This window comes from Adiantum capillus-veneris, chromosome 15, assembly GCF_014529385.1.
Source record: "Adiantum capillus-veneris isolate H3 chromosome 15, ASM1452938v2, whole genome shotgun sequence".
NCBI lineage: Eukaryota > Viridiplantae > Streptophyta > Polypodiopsida > Polypodiales > Pteridaceae > Adiantum > Adiantum capillus-veneris.
This window is the reverse complement of record NC_140945.1, coordinates 34,988,455-35,012,513: the sequence shown is the minus strand read 5'-3', so window position 1 is coordinate 35,012,513 and position 24,059 is coordinate 34,988,455. Positions and strand designations below refer to the sequence as shown.

Here is a 24,059-nt window from a genome sequence, read left to right as displayed (position 1 = left end):
CCTTGAAAGCACTATCTGCGGGTAGGACATATCCCATCTCGTAGGCTTGTATGCCTAGCTTGGTGGCCAACTCTATAGATATAAAATTGTGAGTAGAACCAGGGTCAAAGAGAATAAAAGCATCATGTTCTCTTACCTTTCCCCAAGCATGGCATAGAGTAGATCCTTTGTGGTGAATTTGGTAAGTCTCCTCCTCTTGGATTTCAACCAAGGTAGCTCTAGGAGGATCTTGGCGGTTGTTCTTTTGGGAACAAGCGCGGTACGCATGCCCTTGTTCGCCGCACTTGAAACACTGGTTATCCTTGCGATAACGCTCAAGCTCTTCAAAAGAGAGTTTGTTTTTACCTTTGTAAACTCCCTTCTCTTTAGCTTTGTTGGAGTTACCCTTAGGAGACTTTTGGACATTGTCCTTCCCCTTAGGCTCGTTGGAACTCTTGTTTTCCGTGGGCTTATTATTTCTTTTAGCCCCCGTTTGGAAATTAATTCGAGAGGCCACCATAGTATGGTGTATTACCGCCGATATGATACGTGGCCTTTGGGAGTTGACATACTCCGCCATTTCTTCGGTTAAGCCTGCACAAAATTGTTGCTTTTGCTCTCCAAAATCCAAGTTTTTGAAGACAGTGGCTTTGAATTGTAGGTCCCAAAACTTGTCTACATATTTGTGGATGGATTCATAGGGAGAGAGCTTTAAGCTTCGCCATTCGGTGAGTACTTTGTCTTTGGCATCAGTGGCCAAAAACTGCTTCATAATGGACGCTCTTAAAGCTTTCCATGTTCGTGGAGCTTCACCGTTGACTCGTAGGCTAGACTACCATTGCCTGGTGGACTTTTGAAAGTGCATAGCTACATGGCGTAGCTTAGAGGACTCCGTGAAGCCCTCATCTCCAAACGCCGCATCAAACTGTTGGATAAAGGCCAAGACTTTGTCCGTAGCACTAGAGGTGCCACCATAGGTAAGGAAAGAGATACTCTTCCCTCCCTCTTTGAGCTTCTTCAGCTTGGACGACCTCTTCCATGCGGCATAGGATTTCCTATGGCCTCTTCTTTTTTATGTTTCAAAGGTTGCACCATCACTTTCTTCAGAAGGTGAAGAATTTGAAGAAGGTGGAGAAGAGGGTGACCTCTTTCTCGCCTTTTTCTTGTCTTGATCGTCGTCGTCTTCACCATCACTTTCATAAGAGGAGGAGGATGAAGAAGATGGAGAAGAGGGTGTCCTCTTTCTCGCCTTTTTCTTCTCTTGCTTTTTATCATCCCTCTTTGAATTATGGTGTGGAGAAGGGTACGATGGTCTTCTCCGCTTTGGTGGTGATGGAGAGCGTTTAGCCCGCCGTCTTCGTGGAGCCATCTTCTCCGAGGTGGCGGGAGACTCACTTCTTTCTCATTCCTTCGGTGGAGGCTCTTGAGTTCTCCTTTGGGAAGGAGATGCATCATCAAGAAGTAAATTCTTGAGCCCTTCGTATGGATTCTCTTCTTCTTCCCGAATCGGAGAGAGACCTCTTTTGGAAGTCTCACAAGGAGGCTTCCTAGGTGTTCTCTCATCATGGTGATGAGCTTGGAGAATCCCATGAGCAAGGAACTGCCATTGCACTTCACTTTGGAGAGATGGATTACCCATGGCTTGCCTAGAAACAAGAAGTTAACAAGCATCGGAGCATCATTAGTAGCTTGCTCATTAGCAAAATCAAAGTTATCAACATTAATTTCACTCTCTTTACTATTGTCAGCCATTCTAACAACTTTTAGGTGTAAACTTTTTAGGTGTACTTTGGCACTTCAAGCCCTAGTTGCTACTCCTCTTTACCCCTTTAGAAAAAGCACTCAAGCTACTATACCCGTGGCTTGAATACCATTAATTGCAAGGAATAGAAGACAGGGTCATTCAACACCAAAACAGCACCGGCTCCTGTCAAGCTTCTAATAGTTCAATAGCGGTTAAGCCGTAGGCTATAAGCCGTAGGCTAGCCCCGTAGGACTCCACTATTAAGACCATAGCTCTCGACGGTGATGCCCCGTTAACTGCACGAAGGCAGGCGCACTGCAAGGCTGAAATACCAACCATTTATAGCTAGCATGAGGACCTCCCTTCTTGAGAAAGAAAAGAGAAACCTTGGGCTCTGATACCAATGTAACATTTAATGGCCTAAAAACTTGTGTGTAGCGAAAATTAGCATGAACATAGTGGGCATTTCATTAGAATAGATTCTCATTGAGAATTACAAGAGTGCTTGGGTGGAGAGAGCAACAAAAAGCATAACACATAGTTAGATAGCATGAACAATACTTTCAAAAGAGAGAGAAATTAAGCTATTGACAACAGTTGAGGACCGGATTTTCATGGAGCCGGTCCCCCCTCCAAAAGGCTTTGTATTATGGTTTCTCCCATCAAGAGAGACATTGTACAATACAACTCTTTGTGTTCCTTCAAGACTAGCTAGTGCAATGAAGATGAAAGCTTCATGCACTAAGCAAAACACTTAGCAAACACAAAATCAATTATCCCCGGTCTCAGACCCAAGACCTCACACACCTTCAAAGATGGTGAGAGCTAGCAGGGTATGAGAGTAGATTGAGACGAAGAAGGAGTATCTTACGAGAAAGATGTACATCTCCTCACATAATCACTCATATTAGCATAGCTTAGCTTAGTAATTAGCTTGGTAGAGGAGATGAGCATGCATTGGAGCTTGGCTCTTGGTTGGATTTGCATCCACATGCCAAGAGTGTGTCGATGTAGGCTTCTATCTCACAAGCTTGGAGTAGGTGATGAGCTCTCCATCAAAGCTTGGGAAGAGATAGTCTTTTTCTTGCTTCTCCATAGACTGTGTGAGAGTGTGTGTGTGTGTGTGTGTGTGTGTGTGTGTGTGTGTGTGTGTGTGTGTGTGTGTGTGATAATGCCTTGCAAAAATCAACCCCCTCTCTCTCTTGGGCGAGCCCTCTTGCTATTTGCTCTTCCTGTCCTCTCATTGGACCTCCCTAGGGCTAGCCAATGACAATTAAGCAGCATAAGCGATAGCCTTCTGACATGTGTCCCCCTTTCCCCTTTTGTGAGAGCTTTAGGTAATTTAATAATTCAACTAAACTCTCATTGGACCCCTTTGCCTCCTGGCCAATAGGAATCAAGCAAGCCATTGGGCTGCTGAATGCGACCCCTTGGGAGATCGTCCAATAGTCTTCTAAAGGACTTAATTCTCATTGGTTCTTTTATTAAGTGTTTTTTAAATTAATTAAACTAGATTTACTCGAGCCTTATTCTCATTGGTCCACCTCCAAGGCCATCCAATAGGAATTGGGTACAGCTTGTGGGCATCTGGCCTAGGGAGCTGACATGTGTCCCTCATTCCCTTCGTGTAAAGGGAGCTTGTGTGTGTGTGTGTGTGTGTGTGTGTGTGTGTGTGTGTGTGTGTGTGTGTGTGTGTGTGCTTTCTCTCTCATCCCCTACATGCAAGGCTCGCCCCCTGCTAAGTAGGGATTGCAAAGACTTTTTTGTACACACACAAAGCATCCAATTCCCCTATGGTTGACCTTTGGACACAACCTTTGAATTTTGGAACCTTAGCATTTTGGAAGTGTTAATGGGCTGAACCTTAGGGTCTTTTTAGCCCATTGTTGCACATGGCTCTTTTGCAGATGGCCCCCCTTTTGGATCCCTATTTTCCCTCCTTTGGATCCCTACAATGGCCGGTCTGCTAGCTTAATCAATATTCTAGCTTTTTCTCCCCTGGCACTTCCCCATATTAAATGATCAGTTTAACATGAGAAAATCATTTAGGAGAATTAGATATTGATTATTACTCATAAATTTATAAGCTACAAGCTCCTTAGTAATGCTATTTCCAAAATCTTTGTAGAGTCAATGATCACGCACAAGACCCTACAATGCTTCTCTTTGCTTTTTTTCCAAGAAAAAGATCCTTCTATTAGTTAATAAAACCTGCCCATAGGGCTTCAAACCACCTCTACTAGAGAGGGCTACATCAAAAGATGGGGAGACTCTCCCAGTAAGTGAACAAAATATGTACAATGAGGCTACATCATAATATGGGAGGAGGAAAGAACCACATAGGTGGCTAGTAATGCCATCTTGGTGCACCCTAGACCATGGTGAAGAAAGGCCATGGGCGCCAGAGTCGCAAGAAAGCCTCTCTCTGCTCCTACATATGGTCGGAATTGCCCTGAAGTCTCTCAAACTGGTCCCTAAGAGTGTGAATCAGCTTCAACAAGAAGTCACGAACAGTCTCCGTCGGTGGAACAGGGTGAGCCTCAAAGATGCAGAAGCATCGGACCTGCCAAATGAACCAGAGTGTCAGGCCATAGAGGAGCTCCCAACACACCTCTCTCTCACTGCGCCACTCCTAGGGGGTAATAAGCTCTATGGCAGGCTGAAGTGTAGGATCACTATCAACCTGTTGGTGGAGACTAGCTCAAAATGGAGCACAGGGCTCGTGAGGGTGGACCATGTTGCAGCACCCCAAGCGTACTTTCGCGTTGTGGAAAGTGTTGGCATCATTCGAAGAACCGAAAGCCATACCGGTTGTGCCCTGGGGCAGTCCCACAGACAGTCTGTTCCTTTTGACAGGTTTGCAGTGAAACTATAAAGGCGCCTTTTTCCATTATATAACCCTCCCCGGCAAATGCAACTTTTGAGCTAGAAACATCATAGGCCGTGTATGCGTGCATATGGAATGAGTCTATACAAAGGCACTGGAGGGCACTCAAAACAACTAAAAGCCCTTGTGGCTTTGAGAATGTCTTCTCCTTTTTCCATATGCAAATGATTGTCATCCCCATCATCTGCAGATGCCCCAACTTTACGGGTATAATTGAGATGGAACCAATTCCAAAGCTGCCTCTTGCCTAGCTGTGTGAGCACCTACTTGATTCATTGACTCCAAGCCAATGTTTGTGCTCTCGCTCTCATCACCATCAAGATCATTGTCATCGAAGTCCTTTGTGTGATTGGCATAGAGCTTACTTGATCATTGCAAAGAGGATCATGAGCTAGAGACCCTCTCCCTTTTCTATGAGAGCCTCTCCCAATTACAGGACTACACACAAGTTTTCAAATAAGAAACAGACAACCCCTTCGATCACTGCACAATCACAATTGACATTTTTATTTCACACATATATAGAATATTTTGACTACTCAACTTCAATAAAAACAGCCAACAAGGGGCCAAGAATAGAGCAATTTTAAATCAAGGGGCAAGTCTAGACGATGCAAATTGTGTGTGTGTGTGTGTGTGTGTGTGTGTGTGTGAGAGAGAGAGAGAGAGAGAGAGAGAGAGGAGGAGGAGAATAAGAAATAAGATAGCGCCATGTGGCCTAAGAAGCATGAGTCTTAGATTGTCATTTCTCATTAGTCAATATAGCACAAATATGACAACATGACACGTGTCCATATAGGGCCATTATTTCATTTACAAGTGTTGTTGTTCATGCAAACGTGCAAGCTTATGTGTAACCAAACAAAGGCACTGGAGGGCACCTTAAACCAAATTAAACATGTTCTATTTTAACATATACTAACCCTAATGGTTTGAATCCTTAAACTCTAAGTTTACTTATGATTTGTTGATAAATGCTTCCTAGGTTAATTCATCCTATGCATTTAAGGTGCATTTTACCATGTCCTCAAAACTCTTTCTATACTTAGTTGAAATTATCGTCCAAAAGCATGTTTTTGCCTGAAGGTTTTATTCAAATCCAGCGATTGTTAAGGTTTAACCAACCAGAGCCAGTCCAATGCCATAAATCAGACATAACCCCCCATCTACAAAAACAATGAGGCAGCCTCTTTATCAATATAAAGAGGGCCAGAGACACTTCAAAAAACACCTTTCAAATCTTCCTTTTCTGAAAGTAATTGGCACCATTATCCTGTTCATAAGGGCATGATCCACCTCAAAGGTGGAACCCCACATCATTCACGTGAATCAGTCTACATTCAACAGTCCTATATTCAAAATTGAGGCCATAATCCCACAAAAGCAGCCAGCCATAAAGGGAACTATCCCACTGATCACCAGAGACCGACAATAGACCGTAAAAGGGAATTGACCAACAATAGATGTCCAATATTCAAAATTGAGGCCATAATCCCACAAAAGTAGTCAGCCATAAAAGGGAACCATCCCACTGATGAGCAAAGACGACAAAAACTAAGCAATGTGTCGTTTCACATCCTTATCGCAAAGAACCATCAAGATGCCAGGGTGGGCATAGATTACTCAGAAGATACGTTAAGAGGCCAAACCCTATGTTTTATGACAAGGCTATGCTAAAAAAGAACCAAAGTCGGGAGCATCATAAAACTTATCATTTCTGAACCCAACAAGATCAACATGGTGTGTGAAAACCATAATCAGGACTCGATATTCATGATCACAAACTACGTCCTAAGTGGCGAAAGTGTCAACCAAGCTATGGGTCAAGTACCTAATACCACAACAAAAACCTTTCAAAGTGGAGGTTTCCTTGATATATAACTGATAAGAGACTACAAACAAAACTGTCAGGTCTCTTCAAATGGCAAAAATCCTTTACATGCTGCTGTTTTACAAAAGCACGGGTGAGTTTCGCACCCATGCACGTCTCCATAACTGAAAGTCAGCTCGTCTCCTTCACCAATATCACATCTAGCAAAAAACACTAACTTGGGGATTGGAGAGCCTGACAGTCTAGCTATACAAGGCTGAAGGTTACCTCCATCACAAGAATGATTCACAAATCTTGCTACATTGCCAACATGAGTGGCATCAATGTTCAGCCGTAAGCACAGATTCCCTGATGGCAAATGTTCCCTCACTACCATTAAAGAAGGCGCGAACTCTGCTTGAGTTTTCCGTAGTTCATCATACAGTCTTTGCCTGCTTTGAGCTTCCATGGTTGTTAAAAGTTCTCCTATTACCAAAGAAACTTCCAATGAGGGACCCAATGTGCTCACAAATGGACAAATAGTATAGCAATCAAGATATATTTGAGTCTTGCACAAACAACTCACAACAGACAAAAGCATTATCGTGATCTTTTGGAAGATTCAAAAATGCACAGTTCATTAAAGATTTGCACACAATTAGTATCCATGTCCTTGAACAATAAACTTTCAAACTTGCTGATGATTTGGATAATACCCGATATCAACAAGAATGTTCTACACTCGCAAAACTTGGGCCCTTGTAATCAAGTTTGTTAAAGATGAATGTTGCATGCCCAACATACACACCTCGTGCAATGACATAAGATGGAAGGCCAACTTTAAAACAAAGAACTACAGTCAAGATTGTTAAAGATAAACGTTCCATGCACGAACTTGTACAGCTCGTGCATTGACATAAGATGGAAGCCCAACTTTGGGACATAAAGAACCTTGGAGAAATGTGTTTCCTCTCTGTTGTCTAGGATCAACTCCAGTGAGCCCTCACTGTGAATAAGTTTCACCAATTGGCCGCCAATGAAGGCGAAACCACAGTTACTGATCCTTCAAACGTGTCATGCTTTGTGAAACAGCACTATCAAAGATCCAATCTCGAGAGTCTCGAACCGCAAGAATTGTCTCAACATCTGATGTGGTCGGAGAAGCCTCAGAAGAATTCATTGACGATGAGTGGGAAGAGAGAGTGAAATTGTTTAAAATCATGTTTGAGCCGCCGCATTACTACCTCCAACGGAAGCTTGCGAATGAGTGGTATAAGAAGGAAAAACCAAGTGATTGGGGTCAATGGCTTGCCGCTTGGGTCGATCATTTGCTTTGCTTTCATAATGGCATCCTTGATCTCAAGCTCCTTCTCGGCCGTCACATTCTTGCAATGCTTCATCTCACTTGCTCCCCCACTACGTGAAAGAGGTGTGCTCGAACCTTGCTTGTCCCGGATTTGCGGTGGAAGCCACATAGTTTTCACGTTGTCGAGGGATGTGTGTTCGAAAGGTGAGCCGGGAAGGCGTGGGGCCTCTGGCTGTGAGAGGTGTGTGGAAGAGAGTTGCAACAAACACAATTAATGTAAACAAAGCTTAAAACTGACAACTTGAACACGATTCTGAAGCTTGATTATCCTAAGCGGACAATTAACAATACCGTTGCTTAAATTATTTAAACTCCTTACATCATGTTAATTTGCCTTCATTGGCTTGCCGAGCTTGCCTTGATAATAGTTGTCTCCTTCGTTCTTCCTCTGCTGCTTTGAGAGAGAGAGAGAGAGAGAGAGAGAGAGAGAGATCCCAAGAAAATGATTAATTATGGCTTGAGAAAGAGATTACCGCTTGGGTTATGGCTTCTTTGATTAGAGTGGCTATGGAAGCTTGGATTAGAGTGGGCTATGAAAGCTTGGAAAAAGAGTTAAGAGTGCTTAAAGTTTATGGCTTCCTCCCTTGATACAGCAAAGAACGAAAACTTGAATATCTCCTAATCGGTGCAGAATTAGCCTCTGTGTGTGAGACGCAAAAATGCTCAAAACGCCCTTTTCCTTCTCTCGGAGCCGCCCGTTTTTACCAAAAACCTGTTTTACAAAAAATTTACAGACTAAGACTTTTTCGGCCTCCCTCATGCAGAGGTGTGAAGTCTCTCGCACACTTTCCTTTTTACCACTCACCACATGTCTTCCTCTACCCAAGTTGCCTTGTATGTCCTAAGAGCCCTTTCACATGTAAAACCTTTTCTTCAAGCATAAAATCTCTATGCTTGGGCCTTCATAACCACATAAAGCATACACTTTCTCGATCTCCTTGCTTGTTCTCAAGCCCTGGTCAATGCTCAATAAATGTGTGAGCTTCAAATAGACTTTTTCTGCTTTCCTTTGTGCTTTTCCTATCATGGAAGCGGAGCCGCACGACAACGTTAACAACTGAGGGACCTTCATGTGATGCGGAAGCTTGTGCCATATTGATGGCGCTTGAGGGTTGAGCCTTGAGACTTGAAACTCGAGAGAGAGGGATGTCCGATGGAGGAATGGAGCTTGAAAGTTGAGAGAGGGATACGATTGAGGAATGGAGCTTGCGAGCTTGTGAGAGGGATGAAGCTTGAGAGCTTGCAAGAGGGATGGAGCGTGAGAGCTTGTGGCTTGAAGCTTGAGAGAGAGGGTGAGAGTGAGTGGCTTGCCGCTCGGCGCTTCAAGTTTGAGAGGGAGGGTGAGACTTCAGAGAGTGGCTTCAAGGCTCAAGCTTGAGAGTGAATGAAAGTGTGAGGGGTGAGGGTGAGCTTTTATAGAAAAAAAGACCAACCCCCCCCCCCCCCCCCCCCCCCCGGAGTCTTGCAAGTTCAAGTGTGAACAACCCCCAAACGGCCTGGCGTCCACCTGTTTTTAGAATTCAAATCTGTCGCTCGTCGTTCCGAACCGTTCTCCCCATTCTGGCAGTTCCACTGTTGGGTGACGCATCCAAAACGCATGTTCTTTCCTGACCCCGTTTCGCTAGATTCCGCCGACTGGAACGTTGTTTCAGTACGGAAAGCAATCGTTCCGCCCGTTCCCTTACTATGGTGAAAAGCAGTTACATGAAAAGCTTGAAACTCAAAAGCCTATGGCCCAAAAGTTGGCGCTGAAATCAGCCATCGTAAATCACGAAAATTTGTACACTTGCCACGTCATCGTATCAGCACCGCTAATTTTACTACTCCGGAATATCAAGAGTTCCGATGTTAGGTGCAACAGAATGAATGTTTGCACTTTGCTCAAGATGAGTGCTCCGAACTGTGCTCAAGGTTCCTTTTGTTCTTATGGAAGGGAGAGCCTTCTGTTCTTAATGAGAAAGTGCTATGATCACAAACAAAGTGAATGGACACTGTGCGTGCAAATGTATGAGACTGAGAGATAGAGAGAGAAGAGAATACCACACCAGAGACGACGTAAAACCCTCCTCCGAAGGCCCCACTCTCGTCGGCAAGAGTGGTCTACTTATGATTGCACAATCTGGTACAATGGGAATGCATATGACTGATGCAAGTCTAGGCTATGTCGACGATGACGACGGTAATGACGAAGTCGACCTAAGGGCTGAAATCTGCAATCTTTCTACTGCTGTCCAAAAACGCTCTGGGCTGAAATCTGCGATTAGTCCAAAACGTTGATTTGGGGGACTCTTTTCTATGGGTCTTTGTTGCTGAAAATCTGCAGTTTAATGTCTGAAAACTGAGGTCTTGCTGGGGCTGAATCTGCTACTTCTTCATGGGCTGAATCTGCTACCTTTAGGGGCTGAATCTTGCAGACTCTTCATGGCTGAAAACGCTAGGCTGCTGTGGCTGAAAAACGCGGAAATCTGCTAACGCTGGGTCATGCAAAAACGCCAGGGATGCAAAAACGCTAGCTGCTAGCTTCTCTGCAAAAATGTTAGAGGATGGGGTTCCTTGGCAGGGTGCCCTGATGCAAAAACGCCAGGCTGTGGTAGGGTTGCGGCGAGGATCTGCTGATGGAGAAGACGCTAGTGATGGTTCTTGCTTGGCGGGAATCCACCAAGGTCTTGTTGGAGAAGTTGCCTGCTGAGCTTGGCTCCTGTTGCCTCTTCTTCCATTTAGTGCTAACTTTGGTTTGCTTATATATTTTCTTACCCAAATTGCCCTACCTACTTTTGTTGGAAAGTCACTTAAATTAATAAGTGAAAAATGTCAAAAATAGGAAAAATAGGCTAAATGCACTGGAAAAATCTCCTAACTGATTCTAATGGATTCTGATGAAAATATTGATGATCATGCTGTGTGCAACCAGAGGATATGCATCTATACTAAGTGACTGGGTATGCACGGTCTACGAATAGACTCACAAAAAGTGACAGATCACTTCTAATCTAGACTAACTGGACTTGACGGAAACCCTGTTGTGGTGTAGCTTGTCCACGAACACATAGGGTTGGATGTGTCACGTGACATCCGATCTGGACGAAAGGAGAAGCTAACTCCTTGATCAAAAGAGCAGAAAGGAAAAGCTAACTCCTTGACCAAAACAGCCGAAAGGAGAAGCTAACTCCTTGATCAAAAGAGCAGAAAGGAGAAACTAACTCCTTAATAAAAAGAGCAAACTAATTGTCCCTCGGAATGTCCCTCGGAAATTTTTGAGCTAACTTGAGTTGTTTTGCAAATATGTTGTAATCGAATAGGATTACTCGCTTTCAAGAAGGAGAGATGTAACAAACTGCTGACGTGTCGACCTACTGAAGAATGGAGCTACCGACCGAGGGGCCTAAACCCTAAGAAGAACAAGTAACAAAAGAAGTGTCACAAAGTGATGACGTGGTTGCTCGAGAGCAAAAACCCTAACCCTAATTTCTACCAAAAACCCTAATTGCTGAAACCCTAATTCTGGAAACCCTTACCCTAAAACCTGCAAACCCTAATTCTGCTGCCAAAAACCCTAAAACTGTAGAACCCCTAACCCTAACCCTAACCCTAACTTTAAGGGCAAATTTTTGCGTTTTCTATTGGCTGATGACGTGGCAACTGTACGGATTTCCGTGATTTACGTTGGCAACTTTTTGGCATTGCTTTTTGGACCAGAAGCTTTTGAGTTTTAAAGGCTTTTTACTGTAACTGCTTTTCAGGCCAAAGGCCTTTAAATATGAGGCTAGGGCTCATTCTCTGGCATGCTTCTTGGCGAAGGTGCAGAGTCTGGAGTACCGGCTTGTACTGTGTTGATGCAATATAAAGAAATACCGAAAGGGGAGCCAAGGTTTGGGGCCAATACTCTCTGGGGTGGAATTCTGCCACTCCGTGTCGCGTGTCATCTCTCTCTTTCAGTTCAGTTGTTATTGAAGTGTTAAAAGTCTGTTCAGTTTATTCTTTTCTATTGGCACGTGGTGCCCGTCTTTGACAGCCACATCATCATGTCAACGCAAATTCCAAGAATCCATACAGGTGCCATGTCATCAATTCTCTGCGTGTGTGTGTGTGGGCTTCCTTGATTTTAATGCTTTTATGTCACTTGGGCCCCATCGGACGGGGTCCCATAGGTTGGAGAGAACTCTTATGTCACGTGCGCACTTCACGTGCGCTATGTGGACATGCTTTTGCTACAGTCTAGCATGAGTCATTAGCTTAGGACTGAGCCTGGCACCTTTGTGAGCCTCTAGCAGGATGTGCATGCCCAAGCCGGTCATAGTTGCATACCCTCTCTTGCACAGGACAACATTCCAGCATATAGGCATTTGACCGCATGTGAACCGCCTCTTAAGCCCTTTTATTAATAAGTGACTTGTTGGAATGTAAGTAGGGCAAATGGCTAAAGGAACTATAAAAGGAAGCATGTGGCACCAGTAGACGACAGATGAATGCAGAGACACAAGGAGGCAGGCACCCGATCGATAGCACATCAAGAGCTCTAGCGTTTTCTCCACGATCAGACCAATGTTTTCAGCATTAGACGACCTGCGTTTTCAGCCCATAAGACCAGCGTTTTCAGATCAGCCATGAACCTCGCCGTACCGCACCCTTTCCGGTTGCAAATCCTCGCTGCATCGACCATCAGCACCAGATCAGCCTAGAGTTTTTGGTTTCGGCCCAGATCACCTAGCGTTTTTTGCATTTCAGCTTAGCATGCATTGGCGGTGCCAGATCCTTGCCGCAATACCGCCACAGTTTGCAGATCCACAATAGAAGTACCTAGCGTTTTCAGATTTCAGCCAGGACATCGTCGGCGTCATTGTCGTCGATATCGTAGTCATCGACATCATCGTCGTCGACATAGACCCGTCAGTAGCCAGTACACAGCATCAATAGCATCAGTACCCCTTACCAACAGAACAAGGGGGCCCTTGAGGGTTGGGACCTGACATCCCAATGTCGTCTCTTTTCTCTCTCTTGTCTCTCTCTTTCTTTCAATTCAGTTCAATTCTTTCAAGTGAAGTAAAGAGTCCCTTGTGTTTGTGTGGAGATCAAAGCTAAATCCTCCGCTGCACCTGACATTGGTATCAAAGCTTTGTGCGTGCTTCGGCTTCGCGAACTCAAGGAAAGAACCATCAAGAGATGTAAGGTCTCCGACCCCGAGCTAAAAGAACACCATTGTACCATGAAACAATCATAATGGAAAAAGTTACTATTTTTAGCAGTTTTCCAAATTCTGTCAGTGCCATGATGTTTAGAATGTTTTAAAGCTTCGAAATGTGAATTAAAATAATTTTTGTGAAAATTTTTCAAAAATAGTAAGTTTTTGGTCAACCGACCCGTCTAGTTTTGACCGTCTCGAAAAACTGTACCCGTACCCCGAATTTGAAAAAAAATGCATTTTCAAACCCCGGGGGGGACTGCTAATTATGGCAAGTACTCGGGCCAATACGCCTTAGTTAGGGCTCGGTATAGCAATTTTCGGCATCAAATTCCGACTCGTATGACCCATTTTAGCCTAAAATCAATTTTTCCCAAAATTGTCCGGAGAGGCACCGGGACTTGAGGCTGTGTGGGAACAAGTTCTAGGCCACTCTGAGCCAGCTTTAGCAACTAGGGGGCGCCCTCTTGTCTTGTGGGAGTTGTGGGAGAGTTTCCAAACTTAAGAGTGAGTGTGAAAGCCAGTTAGACTAGCTAACTGGACACTTGGTAGGCAGGAAACTAGACTTGCCATGCATTAATTGAGTGCTCATTCAGATGCAAATAGCAAGGTTGGTCGATTTTCAGCTTGAGGAGGCCTATTTAAAGGTGTGCTCACACACACACACACACACCCATGCTCACACACACACCCAATATACACCCACACCTACACACACCTTGGGGAGGTGCTGCCGGTACACAGTTTTTGAAGAAGAAGCAAGGAGAGAGGTGCTGCCGAAATTCTCATCTTGAGGATTCATTGGATTAGAAAAATCAGAGGATTCTCAGCCTCTAATCACGTTCTTTTTCAAGTTTATCATTTAAAGTAGTGAGTATAAAATGGCTCCGGTTAAGAGAACTCGCTTCGGTGGTGCCCACGACCGCGAGGCGGGAACGAGCAATGTAAATGGAAAAGGAAAAGCTCCCATGGACGAACAAGCACCGGCCAGCTCACGGGCTATTGACGAAGAAATGGAAGAGGTAGTCACATTTTCATTCAAGTTGTTTAATTTAACATTGCACACGTTTAGCTAAGAAAGAACATATCCCCAAACATGTTGGAGAAATCTGACGGAAACCTCAACATTTGAATTCATAATTCATTTGTATATTAAAGTCTAAAGTAGGAAAGAAATGATTGACGGATATACTGTTTGCAATAGGAAAAAATGTCTGCTAGGGAAAATTTAGCTCGGTATGTTCATTCTATTTCCAATGTTGATACTAGTCCGAATCCCCTCTTGATCACAGGGGACAGTGTTCCTGGTTAAGGACTCTTGAATCCACGACTGCTGGTTAAGCGGTGGATACCCACGTCTGTTGGATAAGCGGTGGGAACCCACGTCTGCTAGGTAAGCGATGGGAATGTCCATGTCGTGCTTTCTATGCGGTGAACATACCTAGTTGTATGGGCAGCTAGGCGACAATGGGAGAAGTAAACTCTCGTTGGAGGGGGGATGTTGTACCTCCAGAACATTGGAATTTTAATGAATAAGTTTGAGTAGAATTTTTACTAGAACTCTGTCTTGGTGCCGCTTTGCAATACTGATTGAAGGGTTGTCTTAACGAACATTGTGATTCGGAATCTAATCAAGGAATGTTTATGTTGAACAATCATTGTGGTAGTAATTAGGACACACAAGGAAGTGTGAGTGTGGGGGTGGAAAGTGGGGGCTTGGCTCAGGTTGCCAATGCCTATGAGAAGGGTGGTCCCGATTGGTCGGGAACTCTCTGTCCCCATAGTATTTAAATCGACACTAGTAATACTCATTGCCCCTAGAGCGGCGAAGTCTCAAGTGTACGTGTCTGAAACATGGAGAAAAAGACACTCGGGATTTCTCCCCTCTTGGAAGGTGGGTCGTAGGATCGCTAGATAGATTAAGTACGCTTCCCCTGCGAGGTGGAGCTAGATCTCATTACTAGTAGGCTCGAACTCGACTCACTTTGTGATGAGAGATCGTCCGCTAGTTGAACCTTGAACCACTTTGTTTACTTCCGCTATAGATCTAGTGGCCACCAGGTTCAACATCAGATCCGTCGTTTGATACGGCGGGGTGGGGACCTCACAAGAACGAAGAACCTCAAGAACTCAAGAACTCAAGAACCAAAGAACCCAAGAAACATCATGAACCCAAAGAATTTCTCTCGGGTTTTTTTTCCTGAAAGCATCTTCGAGTCCCGATCATGGACTCATTAGCTCCCATCTTCATTGCCATGTCTTTGAAGGAAGATCGACATCGACGGATACACAAAAACCCAGATCTTGAGTACCAGGATCTACTTGCCTCTTATGCGGATATGGAAGGAGTTGGAGACAGGATCCCTAACCTCTTCTGCATTCGCATTCCCATGTAGCGTGTGTTGGGGTATAGGCGCATGTGCCTTGCCCGGCCGCCCAGAGTCTCGGCGCCCACTGACTTGTATACCTTATACATAGCATAAGTGTATAGGGGTCTGCTCAATCTTTGGAGTCTCCCCACCCACATCGTGTGTGTGTCTCCTTCTCTCTCTCTCTCACTCTCTGTCTGTGGTGCTCCCCGATCCCCTTCAATTGGTATCAGAGCTATGGTGACCGCGGAGAGCACGACGGCTTTGAGAGCTTCGAGGCAATAGCTCGCTCGCTCTCGACGGTGGAGTTCGATCGCGGAGTTTCACGGAGAGCGATTTTAGTTTGTGAGCTCAGTTGAGAGTGATGTATGCTCTTGTGGAAGCTCAGAAAGGAGTGTGGAAGATTGTGTGTAAGTGAAGGTGCTGCCCTAAAACTGTGTGCGCAGCAGCACAGTTTTCAGATTCGTTTTTCTCCTTGTAGAATGCAGATCTGAGAATTCTATCCATCAAGCCCATCCGTTTCGACGCGGTCTACAACTTTGCAAAAGAAACTTTTTGCAAATTTCTCACCGTTTTGCTGATATTCAGCTCAGACTGACTGTATACAGAAATTCCAGATTTTCTGTTGTCGCATTGTGTGCGAGTTTGATGCACTTTTGGAAGCACGGGAGATGCTTGAAGTTGAGTGCATAAATTCTGAGCTGAAGATGCAATTGCAGCTTGTGTTAAGCTTGTGGTTTGAGGGTTTTTTGGTAGACTTGGGCAACAAAGTACGGAGGCGTTTACACACCACCGAAGCGGTCTCTTGAGAGACGCAGTTTTTTGGAGCACACAGGTGGAGCTTCTTTCACTAGTTTTCACAGGATATTTTGGCAGTGATTTTGTGCTTGGATTCATGGTCTTTGCGGATGGTTTGTATATGGTTATGGCGCATGGTTGATGCCCATTATACATGCATTTTGACGAGCACTTTCAAGTGCCGGTGAGCTCTCTTGAGAGCATTGTTTTCGCATTGAATAAGTTTCCGGATTGCAAATCTTTTGGCGCTTGCTTATGCACGGTCACTCCGTTGATGTACGTTGAGTGCGGATTGCCATTGTATGTGAAAATGTGGAGCCATTTTGGCATTTCTACTCATTGGCATTGAGTAGTGTTATGGTTTATGGTAGAGATTGTACTTGAGTTTTTTGCTCAGTTTTCATGGAAAATTCTGTCGGATTTTTCCCAGATTCTCGCCATAGTTTGTGATCGAGTGTTTACTCTCACTTTGACAGGTTTTGTCAATTTGGACACAGTTTTGTGTTTTTGTATCCACTCTCGCAAGAGTGAGGAGTTCTGTATCTTTCTTTGCTTGAGACAGTGGTTTGCTCTCGGGTGGGAGAGTCTTGTGATCTCGAGCATTGTTTGCCATAGTTTTGCAGAGCTTATGCATGTATGTTGAGTGTAGTTTGATGCGCATTGATTGCTCATTGTATTGAGCTTGCAGGACAATGGTTATTTTGTGTTGATAGCCATTGTGCGTCGAAACTCTGGCGAAATTTTCCCAGGAGTTTTATGCGTATCATTTATGCGATCTAGGTAGAGATTGCAGGTTGCACTCAGCATTTGCGTGCGGTGTTCTCTGCAGGTGGGAGATTTGTGCGTATGTATGCATCGATACCGCACAGTGTGGACTTGGTGATTAGCTCACAGATTGCAATGTGATACTAGAGCATGCGAGGCTTGTATTGACATTGCGGGAGCTCTATTTTGGAGTGTGTCTCACAGGTTTTACATTGTGTTTCTGGCCATATTTGTAGACAGTTTCCAGGTGTTGTTGGTGAGGTGGTGTTGCTTTCTAGTTTGCTACATTGTGCTCATGACAGAGACATGTGATCGATCAGATTGTGACCTCTCACAGATGCGCGTGTTTGATGGGTCAGACTTTGCGGCATGGAGAGAGTGTATGCTTGATGCATTGACACAGTGAGGGTTGCATCGACCATTGAGTGGTGATGTAAGTAGACCTTCAAACATGTCTGACGATCAGTGGCAGGAGCTAGAGGAGATGGCACTATCTACGCTCTCTTTGCACCTTGCGGAATCTGTATATGCTCTTGTTATGTATGAGACTACTTCGAGAGCACTTTGGCACAGATTACATGATATGTATGATAGATCTGAGTCATCACGGACTCGTGTGAGACATGTACATTCACGAGCACGCCGACAGGTGACATGTTGGTATTGTGGCCATTCTGGACACGTTAGACGGCGTTGTTTTCGTCGTATGCGACATCGTAGGAGACATGGCAGTCTCAGAGATGTATGTAGTGATGCCATGGACTCAGTTGCTTTGACAGTTGAGGCACATGTAGTGTCGGAGTATACTAGTGACGGGGATGTCACTTTTACCTCGAGCTATGCACGAGATGCTATACATGTGGATAGTGCACTCCCTTCGCAGTGGTTGCTAGACGCAGATGCTATGTTTCATGTCACGTCGCATCGTGAATGGTTTTGTAGCTATTCTAGCGGGATGCTTGGCAGTGTACGTTTGACCGATGGATCGGTGCATGCGATAGCAGGTGCAGGAGATGTGAGACTGTCATTACCGAGTGGTGCATCTTACTTGTTACGACATGTGCGCTATGTACCAGATTTGACAATGAGTTTGATCTCGATTGGTCAGCTTAGAGATTGTGGATGTCAGATTTCGCTATGAGAGCGAGATTTTGTGATGCATTTGGGTTCGCTAGTGATTGCGAGAGGTGCCAGGAGTGGTACAGGTTACCCATTGCATGTGGATCACGTGAGAGACGGTGTTGTCTTTGTGATCATGCAACCAGGTAGAGAGCGAGAGAGCAGGCGAGTCTCTTTTGCTTGTGGGTTGCAGGATGCTTTGCATGGAGTGCAGAGTAGTGAGCTCGTTGTGCACACAGTTGGGGCACGACTTGAGCAGTCACAGAGAGAGGTGACAGAGTCAGACATGCATGCTTTGCTAGTGACTGAGCAAAGCAGAGAGTCAGTTGTGCGAGATACTTCTATGCAGGATAGACAGGTAGAGCGGTCTTGCTCTAGTGAGTCACGACAGGAGGACGTTGTGCAAGAGTCTATGCATACGGAGTTAGAGCATGAGAGCTCTAGTGAGTCACAGCAGATTGAGTGGTCATGTTTGCAGTGGATGATTGCAGAGGAGACTGAGATGTCAGCGATTATGCAGTCATTTCTTTCTATGCTCGACAGTGAGCATGGGGATATAGTTGTGCAGGATATGTCTTCCAACAGACATCTAGAGCAGCTGGTTTGCTCTGAGGTTGCACAACAGGTTGATGCGTCTTTTGCGGACAGTCAGGAGATGCATGTGGCTGACACGCCTTGTCAGTCAGAGATGCCTATTGCCAGGGATATATATGTTGATGCATGCTCCATAGAGCTAGCAGGGCCCGCTAGCATTGCATCGGCATTCGGTGGTCTCATGTATGAGATGCTGATCTTGAGACCGGATATCGCAGCTGTAGTGGGAGCATTTGCAGTTGGGGTTGTCAGTCGTTTGTTGACTGATGATGGCATAGTGCACGAGGGAGATATGCAGGTATTGCGTACATACTTGCAGTACGTGTGCGATACGTCTGGTGGTGTATGGACTTACATGGGAGAAGGACAGCCGGATGCACACGATCACAGCCAGCCAATGGGCATCGCTTGAGCGCGGTTTTCTCTCGCCTTTTGTAGTCTTTAGACTAGGTTCTCTTGCTTAAAGGCACAGTCACCTTTAAGTGGGAGGTTGTTGGGGTATAGGCGCATGTGGCTTGCCCGGCCGCCCAGAGTTTGGGCGCCCACCGACTTGTATACCTTATACATAGCATAAGTGTATAGGGGGCTGCTCACTCTTTGGAGTCTCCCCACCCACATCGTGTGTGTGTCTCCTTCTCTCTCTCTCTCTCACTCTCTGTCTGTGGTGCTCCCCGATCCCCTTCAGCGTGCATCCACCTCCGTCGACAAGAAACCCTTGGAATTACCTCCGAGCACCCTTACCTTTCACCTTCACCCGCAATGTTTTCACAACAAGACTATTCAAGCGGTCGTACTTGACCGCAAGGCAGAGTCAACAAGAAGGCTCATATTCTGCAACGGTAGTAAGGCTGCCTAGCAACTCGTATGGTAGGTGTTGACATCGCACCAGATCTACATCCATAGTACTGACCCATTTGGAGGAATATTCATTGGTTGATGCATCCACATGCATCAAAAGCAATCAGCATCAGAAGTACAGATAGAGGTTCGGCAATTGTGCCTCACCTTTAACAGGGGGGGTGTCACGTGCGCACTTCACTTGCGCTACGTGGACATGCTTTTGCAACAATCTAGCATGAGTCATTAGCTTAGGACTGGGCCTGGCACCTTTGTGAGCCTCTAGCAAGACCTGTGTGCCTAGGCCGGTCATAGTTGCATACCCTCTCTTGCACACGACAACATTTCAGCATATAGGCATTTTACTGCGTGTGAAACACCTCTTAAGCCATTTTATTAATAAGTGACTTTTCATTTACCCTTGTTGGAATGTAAGTTGGGCAAATGGCTAAAGGAAGTATAAAAGGAGGCATGGGGCGCCACTAGAGGGCAGATGAATGCAGAGACAGAAGGAGGCAGGCACCAAGTAGGTAGCACCTCAAGAGCTCTAGCGTTTTCTCCAAGATCAACCAAGCGTTTTCAGCATTAGAAGACCTGCGTTTTCAGCCCACAAGACCAGCGTTTTCAGATCAGCCCTAAACCTCGCCGTACCACACCCTTCCCGGTTGCAGATCTTCGCCACATCGACCATCAGCACCCAGATCAGCCTAGCGTTTTTATTTTCAGCCCAAAAACAACCAGCGCTTTGCAGATTCAGCCCAGATCAGCTAGCGTTTTTTGCAATTCAGCTTAGCATGCATTGGCGGTGGCAAATCCTCGCCGGCAATACCCCCACAGTTGCAGATCCACAGTAAAAGTACCTAGCGTTTTCAAATTTCATCCTTGACATCGTCGTCGTCGTCGACATAGACCCATGAGTAGCCAGTATAGAGCATTAGTAGCATCAGTACCCCTTAGCATCAATACCTCAGCATTTAGCATCATTGTACCAACATTGTGCAAGACTAAAGAAAGTACTTGCTCTGGCAACAAAGTAAGGGGGCCCTTGAGGGTTGAGACCCGACATCCTTGTGTCGTCTCTGTTCTCTCTCTTTCTTTCAGTTCAATTCAGTTCTTTCAAGTGAAGTAAAGAGTCCCTTTTGTTTGTGCGGAGTACTAGATCCAAGCTAAATCCATAAACACTTCCGCTGCACCTGACATTGGTATCAGAGCTCTGTGCTTGCTTCTGCTTCGCGAACTCAAGGGAAGAACCTAAAGAAGAACCATCAAGAATGAAGAACCTCAAGAACTCAAGAGCCCAAGAACCAAAGAACCCAAGAAACACCAAAAACCCAAAGAACCTCTGCCCATTTTTTTTTCCTGAAAGCATCTTCGAGTCCCGATCATGGACTCATTAGCTCCCATCTTCATCGCCATGTCTTCGAAGGAAGATCAACATCGGCAGATACACGAAAACCCAGATCTTGAGTACCACGATCTACTTGCCTCTTATGTGGATATGGAAGGAGTTGGAGACAAGATCCCTAACCTCTTTTGCATTCGCATTCGCATGTAGCGTGCATCCACATCCACTACCGTCGACAAGAAACCCTTGGAATTACCTCCGAGCACCCTTACCTTTCAGCTTCACCCGAAATGTTTTCACGACAAGACTATTCCAACGGTCGTACTTGACCGCAAGGCAGAGTCAACAAGAAGGCTCGTATTCTGCGACAATGGTAAGGCTGCCTAGCAACTCGTATGGTAGGTGTTGACATCGCACCAGATCTACATCCGTAGTACCCCCCGTTTGGAGGAATTTTCATCGGTTGATGCATCCACATGCATCAAAAGCAGTCAGCATCAGAAATACAGAGAGGTTCGACAGTTGCGCCTCACCTTTAACAAGGGGATGTCACATGCGCACTTCACTTGCGCTACGTGGACATGCTCCTGCTACAGTCTAGCAGGAGTCATTAGCTGAACCTGGCTGTCACAAAGTGATGACGTGGCTCCCAAAGAAACCCTAATTTTTGCCAAAAACCCTAATTCTATTGAAACCCTAAATCTACCAAAAACCCTAACCCTAGCATGCCACGTGGCAGCAATACGGACGACCGGATTTTGCGGCAGATTTTGCGCTGGCTGTACGGCATTTTGGACAGTGCTTTTTCCATGCAAATGAGAGAGAGAGAGAGAGAGAGAGAGAGAGAGAGAGAGAGAGAGAGAGAGAGAGAGAGAGAGAGAGAAGAGAACTCTCTTTTGCTTTAAATTTTAGGGCAGGAAAGAGAGAGAACTTGAGAGAGAAAAGAAAAGCACAGCTTTTGAGATTTTGATTTTAAGCTTTTGGGGCTCTACTTTTGGCATCCCTTGTAACTCTTTATAAGTGAAGTTGGTCTCTCACTTCTCAGAACATCTAGACGCGGAGTCTGAGAGTGAGACCCAACCGCCCTCTTGTACTTTGAAATACCGAAAGGGGCGCCAGTCTTTGGGGCCAATATCTCTAGGCACGGAACTCCGCCGGGCCAATGTAAATCAATTGTGAATTGTGAACTGTTTTGAAGTGGTTACCTGGTGCTGTCGCGGTAGATTCTTGACTTGGAGTGTCCAAGTGTGTTACAGTGGTATCAAAGCACGGCCGATTCTCTTCTACGGGAAATCCGATCCCAAATTTTTTTTTCCGCGGCACCTATGGCTTCACGCAAGGATCAGTCAACTCCCTCTGCATCCGGAGATGCGGTAAGGGATCACAATGAAGATTCCAGCAAAGAGTATGGCCCGCCTCGGCCTACTCAAGCGAAGCGTCGAGAGATGGAACTTCGTCAATTGATCGGCGATGCAACAAAGATGATGCTCAATTTTGCGAAGGACCCAAAATTTGCAAATATATGAGTGAGACTTCTTTTCAGGACTTCCCGGGTTATTTGGGTCGTCAGTTAACATTTGAAAAGACAAAGAAACTGAAGAAGCGTGTTCGATTTGAAGAAGTACCCAGTTCTTCTTCTTCTTCTTCTTCTTCTTCTTCTTCTTCTGACAGTTCTTCTAAGCTCATCTGACTCGAGCGAAGAAGACCGTAAAGGCAAAAAGCGAAGCAAGAAACAACGCTTCGAAAGGGCAAGAAAAAGGCAAAGAAGTCTAAATCTCACCCAGTGAGTGACGGTTCTACAGAGGACTCGTCTACAGACAGTTCAGACTCTTGACAACAGCAACTTTTATGCAAAGAAGAAGAATTTTTATAAAGCCAACCAATATGACTTTCTGGAAGATAAAAGCAAGAAAGTCCGAGAGTTTAAGGAAGGTGGACAGTCAATTAAATTTGACACGTTTTCAAGATATAGAGATGCTTCGAAGGCTGTCTTTTGTACAGCAGTTTGACATCGCTTTCGCAAGAGGATGCTACTCAGAGCACTCTAAGATTCGGAGAGCTACCTCTTACTTTAAGGGGAATGCTCGAACTTGGTGGTCCACGCTTCTTTGAAACAAGACTGGCGCCAGTTAAATGGTTGAAATTTAAGAAGCTTTTTATTTCTTCTTGGCTAACTGAAGAGTATGAACGCGATATACGAGTTGCTTGGAACCATCTTTGGATGACCAAGAAAGATACAGTGGCCGCTTATTGCGAGAGATTCTGGAGCTCTTTTCTACCCGCCTCTTCATTCAAGAAGACCTCGTTCAAAGAACAGATTGAGCGGTTTACCTTGGGTCTACCTACAGAGATCCGAGATCACTAACTTCTATTCAATAGTTGATGAGTCATGCGAAACGGGGTTTTGCCATTCACTCTGACAGTCTAACCTACCCCACCAATGAGGTCATGACAAAACGAGCCGAACTGACTTCAACAAATGAAAGTAAAAAGAGAAAGAGCAACCCAGAAAAGAAGGATGCACGACCCAAGCTTACTCCTCAGCAGAGAGCTCGCTTCATCAGGGAGGGGAAGAGCTTTGGATGCGGGGAACATGGACATATCTCCACGAAGTGTCCTAAAAAGGCACAGAAAGAACAGAATGACAAGGACGACGAAAGGCCTGAGAGTTCGAGAGCAACTGAGGAACGTGGAAGAAAAGGCAAGATGAAAACAGGATTGGTTCCAGATTGTGTGGGTACTGATCCCAACACAATGGATGAGAGTACAAAACTTTGCCGAGCTTGGGGCAAAATGAAAGACCAAGAGGCCCTGATCTTCTTTGATGGAGGAGCCAAGGCCAACTTCATTTCATCGGAATTGGCGGCACGGCTCGAGATCACTCCCGATCGAATGGGACCACTTGCGGAGGCTGTTCTAGCGGTACCCGGCAGGGACGTAGCCATTACACCTGTCATTGGCAAACTTCGGTTGCATTGTCAGGGGTATTTGGGGCATGAGGACTTTTACATAATGCCTTTGGAAGGTTGTGATGTTCTCTTGGGAATTCCCTGGTACCACAAGAACAACGCCGTTTTGACTATTGGGCAAGAAAGCGACATTGACTATAGAGAAGGGCAGAACCATTGTACTTGACATTAAATTGAAGGGGAGTCTGTCTCTATTGTATCAGCTTCAACCATTTCTAAATTAATGAAATCCAGTCTGTTTGTTTACTCGATCTTTATGAAAGAGTTGAGTGATGAGGATAGGACAAATATGTCTAAA

At 45.2% G+C, this 24,059-nt stretch overlaps 1 protein-coding gene across 1 annotated transcript in view; it reads right to left on the bottom strand.

Annotated features, from left to right (window-relative positions):
• Positions 1–6,503: 6,503 nt before the first annotated feature.
• The window catches only part of LOC147440511 (histone-lysine N-methyltransferase SUVR3-like), a 51,330-nt gene continuing 33,774 nt past the window's right edge, over positions 6,504–24,059 (bottom strand). Inside the window, exon 2 of the mRNA XM_086530225.1 lies at positions 6,504–6,906. Within this exon, the coding sequence (XP_086386351.1) occupies positions 6,518–6,906 (389 nt within the window). The 3' untranslated portion in view covers positions 6,504–6,517. The remainder of the gene's footprint in view (positions 6,907–24,059) is intronic.